Source organism: Chlamydotis macqueenii, chromosome 3 (genome assembly GCF_036417535.1).
Source record: "Chlamydotis macqueenii isolate bChlMac1 chromosome 3, bChlMac1.mat, whole genome shotgun sequence".
NCBI classification, from domain to species: domain Eukaryota; kingdom Metazoa; phylum Chordata; class Aves; order Otidiformes; family Otididae; genus Chlamydotis; species Chlamydotis macqueenii.
The window spans coordinates 33,674,776-33,687,099 of record NC_141558.1 but is presented as its reverse complement, the minus strand read 5'-3'; the positions used below and the strand labels follow the sequence as shown (position 1 = coordinate 33,687,099).

The 12,324-nt window shown below is 39.8% G+C and overlaps 1 protein-coding gene across 1 annotated transcript in view; it reads right to left on the bottom strand.

Annotated features, from left to right (window-relative positions):
- Positions 1–3,095: 3,095 nt before the first annotated feature.
- CD109 (CD109 molecule) overlaps positions 3,096–12,324 on the bottom strand; it is an 85,714-nt gene continuing 76,485 nt past the window's right edge. Inside the window, exon 33 of the mRNA XM_086745461.1 lies at positions 3,096–10,665. Coding sequence (XP_086601587.1) covers positions 10,475–10,665 — 191 coding nt within the window. The 3' untranslated portion in view covers positions 3,096–10,474. The remainder of the gene's footprint in view (positions 10,666–12,324) is intronic.

The following is a 12,324-nucleotide window of genomic DNA, read 5'->3' as shown; positions in this document are numbered from 1 at the left end:
ACTACAAAGCAGTCCTTAGAGTCAGCTTGGATTGAATCAGTGGTTTGAATTTCATAAAAGACTGAAAACTGAAGGCAAATGAAGAAAATAAAACAGGATACCAAATGCAACAAGCAGTACCTAAAATACAAGACAAAAACTAACTGTAAATTGCCAGTAGGAATATAAACATAAAGCAAGTTTTGTGTCTAAATAAGCCTGTTCTGCTATGCAGCTGTTTATTCAAGTGCTTACTACGGCCTTATGGAAGTGAAGCCAATGACAGGTTTCTGGACCCACATAAGTAAGAGTGTCAGGGACACTGAGGAATCACCTCTGTGCCCCAGGCAGGATTTACAACAGCTCCTCCATGACCTCCCATGCAGTCTTACACTGGCCTTTGTTAGTATCCCAGTGCAGTACAGGCATTTCTAGCTTGTTTGTACCCAACTGCTTAAAAGCCCCACTACCAGGCTTCATGCTCTTTCAGTTGTCCAGCTACAACAGTGGGATTTCATACCTTAGGCTTCCATGATATTATTTAGCCTACAAGCTATTCTCAGAAATTTAAGTATCCAAGATCCTTTGACTCTTTTTGTTAATATCGACACAAAATGCTCCTTGCTGTTATTTCAATCTCTTCATTATTTTTACTATCATCATAATAACATCCATGATAAATCATTATCACATCAGCCTCTGCTACCTCTTCTGTAGATTAAACCCCTTCCTCACACATCTAGTCTGCAAGGTCCCTGATGATTTTGGCTGCCATCTCCATTTGGAGTCCCTGGTCACTGGAGTGAGGTACCCACGTCAGAGCAGCCACTCTGGCTGAGACGGCAGTAGCGCTGGCTGGAGAAAGCATGGCTTTTCAAACACTCCTGTTTACACAACCCAGCAGGTTTGTTTCTTTTGCAACAGCTTGACAAACGTTGTCAGATGCAAGAGCTTGGCCTGTGCTCAGTGAACGATCCATTTGCATCTCAGCTTTTCTCCAGCAGAATTTCTGCCTTGTTAGTCATTCCCCAATCTTCATCTGTGCAGCTGAGCACTGTCTTTCCTGAGCACAGAGCTTTGCTCTTAGCTCCATTAAAATGGAACCAATGTTTTTAGAGCACTTCTGCGTTTTGTCAAGGTCAACTTGAATTCTGGTTTCTGCGGTGCTGGAAGTCCCCTCACTCTAGTGCTGCCTACAATTTTAGTAAGACTTTTTTATAGCTTTCCACAGTAAGACCCCAGCACACTCCTGTAAACTTGAGTTGATGTAACTTTCCCTTCTGGGGCTTTGAAAGATAATCCTTCCTCCACTGCAACAAACAGTAACTTATTTTAAGGCTTTCAAAGCCCAGAAGAGTTGCTGTTGCTCCTGTTGGAGCAAGTCCAGAGGAGGGCCACAAAAATGATCACAGGGCTGGAGCACCTCTCCTATGAGGACAGGCTGAGAGATTTGGGGTTGTTCAGCCTGGAGAAGAGAAGGCTCCAGGGAGACCTTATAGCAGTCTTTCGATACTTAAAGGGGGCTTATAAGAAAGAAAAGGGGGCTTATAAGAAAGATGGGGAGAAACTCTTCAGCAGGTTCTGTTGTGGTAGGACAAGGGATAATGGTTTTAAAATAGAAAGAAGTGGATTCAGACTGGATATAAGCAAAAAATTTTGACAATGAGGGTGGTGGAACACTGGAACAGGTTGCCTAGAGAGGTGGTGGATGCCCCATCCCTGGAAGCATTCATGGCCAGGTTGGATGAGGCTCTGAGCAACCTGATCTGGTTGGAGATGTCCCTGCTCCTTGCAGAGGGGTTGCACTAGATGAGCTTTAAAGGTCCCTTCCAACCCAAACTTTTCTATGATTCTAAGAGAATGATAAGCAAGTGGCAGTTGCATCCAGGGATTCTTGCACCAGAAGGACTTAGGGCTTGCATTATAGTAGATAACAGCAGAAACACATCCAGCCAAGTCATGAAACCAGCAGAGGATGCTCCAAAGAAAAGTATGAAAATTTAGTTGCACAACTCTATTATATCAAATTTATTCCTAATGTCTCATAGTTCAAGACAAACAAACTCTGATGCATGAGATTTTAACTTCTCCTTTGCCCAGATAAGTACAGCTGTACTCAGTCACAGTATGCTCGGAGGTAAAATCAACCCTGGCAGTCAGGGCTGTGTTAGATTATATTTTTATAAAAGGAAAAAAATCTTACCAAAACGGTGATCACTGTATGACACAGCTCTGTGTCTCACAGAGCACGTTTCACTCAGAGGCTGCTCTACCTCTGATGGAGTCCCAGGAATTTTCATGTCATGCTGGAGACTTTGTTCATTCCCAAGAGAAGCCAAAGTGTGAACTGGTGTTTCATCACTAGCCCTTTTTTCCCCTTACAGGTATATCTCATCTCTCCCCCAAATTTATTAAGCTTGATGGATCTTAAGACACTTTCTTTATTAGGCTCCTTCTACAGCAGAAGCAAAACAAACATAAATAAATAAATAAATACATAGATAAATAGATAAATAAATAAGGCTTCTCAGGGCATGATTCAAACAGGAGATAATTTAGGTGCCCTGACTCATCCTTTTTAGAAACGAATCTTCTTCCATCAATTATTCAGACAGTACAGGAAGATTCCCCTCCTCAGTGACTCCCCTAAGGTCACAGTCCTGTCACCCCTCAGGGCTGTGCTGTGTTTACTGGGACTGCAGCAACACGCTAGCGACAAGGAGTAAACTCAAATGAAAGGAATCAATGTGAAAACAAGAAAAGGGCAATTTACAGAGCACGCAAAGCCTGCAAACAGCATCCACCATCTTACATATTGTTATAAATTTATGTTCTCCACATTCAGCAGCCACAGCCTGCTGCAGTTCTCATTGCCATTAAAGATTACCACTCCTCAGCCCCTAATGTGCTAACAACAGGGAGAAAGGGGGTAGAAAGGCAGCAAGAACAAACAGCAGACATCAGGCAAACATTGTCTTGAGCGTAAGAGGAAAGATTTTTAAAAAACAGAAAAAACATAAAACTACCTTCCACTTTGGGAAGTACTTTTCTATTAAAGAAACATCAGCATAAGTTATGCATTAAGGATAAGAATACACAACCAAAACATATGGCAATAAGATTAAGTAGAGTGTTTTTATTGCTTTATTATCTTCTCATACTGGGCAAAAATAGATAAACCCACAAACCTGTGGCTCTTAAAGCAGTTACAGATATGGGAGGAAAAAAGCAAGAAGCAAGACTGAAACATTTTGTACCTTTTATCATCTGCTGCCATCTGGAAATAGGTGTACAAGGTCTGGGGATTGCAGTGAGAGCTCTAGGTGAGCAAAACAAATGATAGAATGGGATTTTTTCCAAAGATAACTAATACAGTAATCTCACTTCAGTGGACTCTTGATCTGTAGAACTGAAGTATTTTAAATTCTATCAAACAAAAATATTTCCAAATTTATACTCCTGGGATTTACTGTATTTCCCTGTAAAAGGATACTGGAACATACAATGATACATCCTATTGCAACAAACTTGTACAGATGCAGGAGAAGATAGGCTTTATCTATATGGCAAGAGGCTTGCAATCTCAATGGAAGCAAGACACGACAGCAGACACACACTGCAGAGGGCACAAGAAACAGCGAGGAGATGCTGGTCGTCGCACTAGGTCTCAGCTCTGTGGGGGCATAAGTCTTGTGAGTGCTTACGCACACCATCACATGAAAAATCACAGCAAAGGAGACTTGCTGGAGGGGTTGGCAGGTATAGATCTGGCTGGGATGGAGTTAATTTTCTTCATAGTAGCCTGTATGGTGCTGTGTTTTGGATTTGTGACAAAACAGTGTTGGTAACACACCAATGTTTTAGCTGCATCGAGGCCTTCTCTATTCCTCATGCTGTCCTCCTAGCAAGTAGGATGTGGGTGGGCCAAAGGCTGGGAGAGGACAAAGCTGGGACAGTTGACCAAAACACACCAAAAGGATGTTCCACACCATACAACTTCATGTTCAGCAATAAAACTGAAGGTAGGCTTTCCAAGACAGCTGTTGCTTCGAGACTGGCTGGGCATTGATCTGCTGGTGAGTGATTGTCTTTGCTGTTTCTTTTTTTTTTTCCTCCTGTTTTCCCCTTCCCCTATTAAACTGTCTTTCTGTCAACCCAGAAATTTTTCTCTCTTTGTGTTCTCCATTCTCTCCCCCATCCTGCTGGAGATGAGATATGAGTGAGCAGCTGGTGGGTGCTTTATTGCTGACTGACACCAACCCACCGCAACAGGAAAGCGGCGAGACAGCTCTGTAAGTGCACATCAGAGCATGCAAAGCATCGTGCGCATAGCAAGCCCTGGGGTACGCCATCAGTGACTGCTCTCCAGCTGGGATTTGGGATTTGTGGATTACAACCCTTTGAGTCCAGCTGTTCAGCCAGTTTTCAGTCCTCTTCAGTGCCAGCCCCTTCAGCCTATACTTCATCATTTTATCTATGAGGATGTTAGGAAAGAAAGCCTTACTGAAGCCCAGATAAACATCCAGTTTCCCCTCATCCACCCCAGTCAATCCTCTCATCATGAAAGCTTTCAATGAAGTTGGTTAAATGTGATAAATCTGTGCCGACAAGTCTCAAAAGTCTTTTGTCCCCACTGAGTTTGAGTTGATAGCTATTGATCCACAACTGAGACCAAAAAGGATTTTCGTCTCGGCAGGCAGCAAAAGCTATGAAGGAAAGGGTAGATCTGAGAGACATCAGCACAGGGATGGTTGCTGAGCTCACAGGAAAGATCACTCAGAGGTCAGGGTAAACGAGGTGAGCAAGGCTGAGCAGACCTTGACCTTGAAGGTGAAATGGGCCAGGAAGCTCTTTCAAGGGCCAACAAGAGGGACAGCAAAAGACTTGTGAGGAGAATTAGGGAAAGGTAGCATCACGGAGGCCAAACTTCTAGAGCATGAAAAATGACAGTGAAAATAGCAGCTCAGCTGCAAAAAATAATCTGCACATCAATTCAGTTAGGTGTTTTATAAAATACGTTGGCATAAAGATTTTTTTTGAGCTCTTTTACTGCCACTTCAGGCCCCGAATGACCATAAGCTTTATATCTGAAAATTTTGCTCCTATTCACAGAAACAGTGCAGTTCCTGAGATTCTCCATGACCACAAGGAGCCTGCCTGAACTGAGTTCATCACATAAGATTATTTATACTACTTCTGTTAAAGTCAACAGCAAAGCTTCCAATAACTTCATGTCAACTAAAACAATATGGTTTTAAGATGTGGTGATTCCTATTTGGAAAAGTCACAAACACTGATCCGAAGGGTCATGGTTAGCAGCCTGAGCATGGAAACCGCCACGGCACCACATCGAATTATGAACTTTAAAGGACAGGTGAGCCAGCCTTTAAGACGTGCTGAGGACGGGCAGTGGTCAACACAGTACAGAAACTGCGATCTACTACAGGTGGCTGTATCGTTGAACAAGCAAACACTAGACATATATTATTAAAAGTCATCTTTAACAGAATTTTAAAATAGCTATTGCAAACTTTATCTGAAGAAAAAAATAAATCAATGACAATTTTCCAAAATCCTGTGAAACGGCCTAGTTCCTTAACATTTGTTTTATTATTTGAAAAGACAGAAGCAATTTGCAAAGCTGGCATGTTAGTTCACCTCTGCTCAAAATAGCTGATAAAAGCATTATTTTTTCTACCATTTTTTTTTTGATCAAGAGTGGAAATGCATATGATAATCCTAAACTAGATCAAAGTGGGTACTTGACTACGTCTTCAAAGCAGCCAAGAATTTTAGTTCAAATTGCTTAAGGCTTGGTATAGAAAAAGACACGCAATAGCCAGGAGGACAGCTAATGTATGGTATATTACACCTGCTTAAATGATACTTCCTTTAGGTCAGTGTTTTTCATATTTTGTCCCTCATATTAGTGTCCCACCCATCCTAACAATACCAAAAAGCCACAAGAAAAAAAATCAAATCATAATATAACATCATAAGATCTGAGCAAGGTTGATGAAGCTTTTGGGTAACCACTAAGAAATATAGAAATAAAATGCATGACTTGAAATTAAAGAAAAATCTTAATCTTCTGGTGACTCAAATGTAGCACATAAGCAATTAATGCTCCTACATATCTCAGAAGAAAGAGCTATCCATTAGGAAAAATAATGACTGGATTGATCTAATACAGCATACTGTCAGACTTTATTGCATAGAATAGCACTAGTGCAATGATATTTCCAAGTGGCACACAGAAATACAATAAATTGAATAAGAAATAACACTGAAGTCAAATATTTTGGCATGGGGAAAAGGAGAATCTAGTAATAACGCAAAGGACCTGATCACATAACTGCTGTTAAATTTTATGGATAAATTACTAGCAATAACATCTAATTTCAAAATCTTCTATGTATTTTGAGAACTAAACACACAAAGATGTTTCACTGCATAACGATACATGGCAGAAGAAAGGCTGTAACAGAAATATTATTGCCATTAGAATTAAAATTGAATGTTCTTTCTTAATGCCATTTGGTACCAGTTGCTTTCCAAATATAATATGTCTGAAAAACCTAATTGTGTATTTTGAAAACCAGAACATCACACAATGTTGTTGGTTTGGGCACTTTGTGATGATCTTATATGTTTTTAATTGCACATACATTGCACACTGTAGTACACTGGAGCCTACAATGGCTATGTATACACACATGCTTTCTACAGCAATTGCTTAAACAAAATATTGTCAATATTCATATCAATTTGAACAACACATTTGGAGAAATATTACTAGGATGATACTGTGAAAATTAAATAAAAACCATTTTTGAATCTTGGGCCTGATTTTGAACAGTGACTTTCAAGGCAAAAGAGAGGCACGTAATGTTGGACTTTTGTTTTTCTGTTTCTCCTGCACCAGTCTGGGCACTTCCCCCTTTTTAAGATGTGCCATTGCTGAGCACAAGCCACAGGCTCCTGCTTGTGAAGTAAATGGAAGCGTGGCAGTGCCGTGCTGGAAACCAAAGCAGCCATCGAGCTGGCCCAGCATGCAGACTCCGAGGTGCTGTAAACCCGTTAGGCAGCACCCGTCGCAGGACGAGCGTTCCCTGTTCTGTACAACAGTGTTCAGCGTAGAAGGTTTCCAGATGACACCCACAGAGAAACCTGTAGAGAAAACCCTGACTAACATAATGGATGACAGTGAAGGTAGAATTTGGGGAGGGAGATCCTTTAAAATATGCTATGTTTTTGTTTCAAACTCAGTCCTAAATAAATGACTATTTCTTACTAATTTAATAGGATATTAATGGTCCTGCATAGACAACATGTGGCTGACAAGGACATGGGAAGAATGGGAGAACGCTCAGATTTCAAAGAAACAGTAGTCATACAGAAATGCTCAGGCAATGCAACATGAAGACTCCATCACAAAATACCTTTTCCTGACTGCTCTTAGCACCACTCCTTAAAGCTCCTTAAAGACCTTGTTACTAAAGAGTTCCTAAAGATTTTTTGCTAAAATATTTCCTAATAACTTCAGTGGGAGCATCAAAAACTGGTTTTACAGAGCAATGGAAAAAATATATATGCTGAGCACTTGTGTAAAGGTTCCTACATAACGATGAGGAACACAAGAAAAGTCACTATGCCACGTAATATTCTCTTTCCTCTGTTCCACTCACTGCCAGCACACAATACAAAATTTTATCCTCTGCAACTCATTCAAAGACCAGCCACAACTGCAAAGTGACTGAAGGCACCAGTGTAGGAAAGTTAGAGGCCAGCTGGTGTAAACATTTGTTTAAAGTCATAGGCTGTACATGGCTCCTTTAAAATAGCTTAGTATAGAGGCAGATTTGGACATCTGTAACAATATGCCTGCTGTACAGAAAAAAAAAGTAAAATAAAAGAGGATGTTTGTTCACTGACTCAAACAATTTCCATGACATGGTGCATTATGACTGGTGCTTCTTAGTAGGGTGTGCAAGGCAGCCAAGAGTCATTTAAAAACATGTGTTGTTTCTCTCAAAAACAAACGTAAGGGAATACTAATAAAAGAGGCACTTTCTGAAATTAGGCTGCACAATTTAAATCTTTTTTTCTGGAGGATATTCAGGAAGCTGGGAGTGCTTGCAAAATAAAATAATTTATTCCTACTATCTACTGCAAAGGAGTAGTTTATCTTCACTGCATCTTTTCCAGAAAATAAGCCTCTTTATCCTAACATTAATCAGTTACCAATGTCCCTCTTTGAAGCTCTACATGTAGTAAAAACTGAAAGTATGTGAGCTTTGGGTTACTGAAACTACAGTAAATGGAGGCAAAGAGCATGTCAAGGCTGCTGTCCCCAAAGGCAAAAGATCTGCTTTCATAGTTCAACCACAGCAAAACACATCCCAGTTTAGAGTGAATGTTTTCCAAATCTTACACTTGGCACAATTTGATCAATGCTCCCATATACAAGTAAAGGATTTGAGATGCAAAACTGTATTTCAGTTCGTGACTTGGTTTCTATGGACTCATCTGACCAAGGGCATGACTTACAGAGGGTCAGATCCTGCATCCTATTGACTAAGTAGAGCTTTGGATTTCAGTAAGTATGATATTACTTCATGTGGGTCAGAGAGGAGCACAGGCACTCATGTTAAGGCACTAATCCACTCTTCAAGGGGATAGATCCAAAGTGCACCAAAGACAAGTGAAAAGTATAAACTGACTACAAAGAACCAGGCCTAAGCTCTGTCAGAGACATAACAGAACCCCAAATTTGTGAAAAACATTCTCAATTCTAAATAGAGCTAAAGTAAAACAAATAACCTCACCTAAACTTTTTGCAATTCAAAATCTATACCTCAGGATTAGAAGACACCCAATTCAGGAAGTTCAGGCCTCTTCCCATGCCATCTTGCACTAATTTCCTTTATGAACAAAAGTATAGATAAGCAGAAAATACAAAAAATATACATTTTAAGCAGCAGCAAAATCAATAAAAATTATAAATTGCTCAAGGAAAGTGACAGTCATATAATTACATGTGCACACTTACACACTCCGTCTCAAAAATATATGAAAGAAAAGGAATCAATAGCCTTGAATTTTGTAGCTCTGTTAGCTGGCACAACAGCTATTAACTTCATTCTGGTAACTAGGAATGTTATCAGCTTGACTGCCTTATTAAAAAGAAGCATTTTTAGATGTCACAGGCAGTGTTTAGGAAGAATAAATTGACTGCCAGGCAGGGAAGATGTTCATACACTCACTCAGGAGGGAAGAGCTCCCATGCTCATACATTTCTACATTCACAGAGAATTCTCTCCATGTGCAATGAGCAGGTTTGGGTGTAAAAGTGCCTGTTGCTCTTCACCATCCCTCTCCTCCATCCCACTTCAGCAAAGCACTTAAGCATACAAGGATGTTAAAGCAAGCATGTCAATTGTTTTGCTGGACCCCACACCTCCTAAAAGCCTCTCCTGTCAAACGAAAAACAGGAGTTGCATGCACAGATGGCAACCAGCAGACATGGCACAGAGAGCAGTAAACAGCTGTTCAGGGGTTATGCCACTTAAATCGTTGACGACACTGCAAACGCAAGATGTAAATGACGTCCCAGAGTGACATTTCTAGAAGACTTTCAAAAACCAGAAAAGGATCAAAGCTTCCTTCTGCTGGCCATAAATATGCCAGTGGACACCAGCACTCTCATATGGAAAGAAAATTAGGTTTGTTTCTGAATAACCCTGGAAAAATGAAGTCTCAAACACAGGCTCCATCTTTGATACATTTACAGTAAAAGCCTTTCAGAGTAAAATGCATGAGAACATCCTGAGGCCTTATTTTCAAACATGATTAGCTTATGAATTGGCAAAAAATCCACCTAGCTTCTCCGTAATGATAAAAAAAGACTGACAATTTTCTGGAGTGTTCAGCAGTTTGTGAATGCAACACTTTTTGGCTCTCAGATCTGCTCTGAAGCCAGCTCCTTTTATTTTTCATATTATTCCCCTTGAGAGCATACAGTGAAATTCAATATTACTGTTAAGCATCATGTCTGCAGAACAGAACAAAGTGAGCTCTGATACCAAGCTCCCAGCGCTCTGCTTACCAACACCCCAATGGAGAAGCAGATAGTGTTTCAGAAAAGCACGGTAAACAACATATGTCCCTAAAAAACAAGCACAATTGAAAGCTGGGGTGAAAAGGGAGTGGGAACATTGAGCTAGGTTTGTATTTCCTCAAACTGCTTTCTTGGTAACTCTGTGCTTCTTCAGAAAATAACTTCAGTATGAAACTAACACTTGGAAAGTTTTTCCAGCAGACACTTGAAGTTTTCTGGCACAGCCAGAAATTTACCATATGGGCCAGCCCAGCTCCCCCTGAACACAGCAGGAGTTTGGTCACTGTAATCACTAACGATGGGCTGGTATCCAAACATAAAATTTTCTTTGGATAATTTATGGAAACTTAGATGTGAAACATAATCTGTTTCCTTTTACAGCACCCAATTGCACAGCAAGTTTACATGAAGGACAAACAGCACACAGAACAAGGAGGCCAACGAAGAGTGCTGAAGCAAGGCTGGAGAACCATCTCGGTGGCAAAGACTGCAATCACTTTCACAGAAATCACAAGGGGTTATACTTTGCATTACTTCTGAATTGTAGCTTCTCACCGCTCTTCTCCCTGTTCAGAAAGGTAAGTTAACATTAGTTAATGAACATCTAAGAACTGACCAACAAATCAGCTTCCGAACAAGAGTATTTTTAAAGGATGCACTAAACTCTGACACAGATCTCATCATACACTGCAAAATACTTCCCAGAGTGGATGTTTAAGCCTACGCATCAATCTTTCTTCTTCTCCCAAAACATCAAAATGTTCTCAATCTATTCAGGCAAATGCTTGGTGAAAGGCACACTGTCATAGACTCAACCTCAACTGTCAGATCCAATCTGTTCACAAATCTCAGTCAAACATTTTAAAAGGAACTTTGCCCCTACTACACAGCAACCCTCACGAACAAAGGAATTTGGATGCTTTCTCTCTCACTATGTTTGGGAGCTTAAGCTTACTCAATATGGGACTGCTCACCTAGCTCCTGCTCCTATATTTGCTCCCTCATTCCCTGAAGGGTTGCTACAGAGCCAAACAGACTAGAAGCCTGCGAAATCGCATTCGTTTCAAAAACATCAACGAATGGTAATTGCTCACAGAACAAGCTTTTGCAAAGCTTCATTCCCAGAGTGGGTTGTTTGTTTGGGGTTTTTTTGTTTGAAGGTTTTAATTCCAACTGGGGACACTGCAATTTCTTTTTTTATTATTAGAAATTTTTAATTGAAATTACATTCAGTTTCCTTTCAAGTCTCAAGATACTAAAAAATTAAAACAGATAAAACAAACTATGTATCTTTATGGGCCAAAATGCTTACCCAACAGTGACACCCAACTGAACAAAGTCAAGTAAGAGAAGCAGCAGTCATTTGAATGTGCTGAGTAGCTGTGTACATTAACCCTGTCAAGATCTCCTTGCTGGCACTGCTGTACTGGCATCCAAGCCAGTTCTTATACCTACGCCAGTTGTAATATCTGCCACACAGACAAAACTTTTTTGATAAATGTCAGAGCATGAGGACTTCTTAGATATCTAGCTCTAAACATGACATGAATCTGACCATCACCATCACACAAAATATACAACAGCAGGTTGGGTCGACAACTATGAGAGTGATGGAAAATAATAGATTAAAATAAAAGCACGATGCTGTATTAGATAGGAATGAGTTCTCTCAGAAGAACTCAGAATGATGCCATATGTATACATGCTAACCAATAATATGTTTATGCTACATAATAATAGGAATGGTGTCTTGTAAAATAATATTTGAAGCAATCTTTTTCTTAAAGTCAAAGCTTTCTATTGCAGCACCGATTATGTCATACAGATTTTAGTCCTTAAGGATATTAATTCATATATTTAAATTAATATTGTTTTATTAATTGAGAATTTATGGATACTAAATGTATTTGAATAGAATAAAATATTTAAACATGTGCATTTATATGTGACTTTTTAAGACACATTCATTAGCCTTAACAGCATCCTTATAAAAGGCTAGGTCCTGAGCTCTTCTAGGAATTGAAGCATGTGGAAATTCATTTTGGCCGTGGATTCTAAGTGTTATGTGTTTGCCTCAAATAAAAATTGCTGTAATTTGTTAAGCCACTGCTGCCTTTCTCTGAAACACACTCTACAGAAAAAAACCTCAACCCAAACCAAAAAAACTTTGTAATTGTTTTTCCCATGTACATATTTTTTATATAACTATAGAAATCAAAACACTG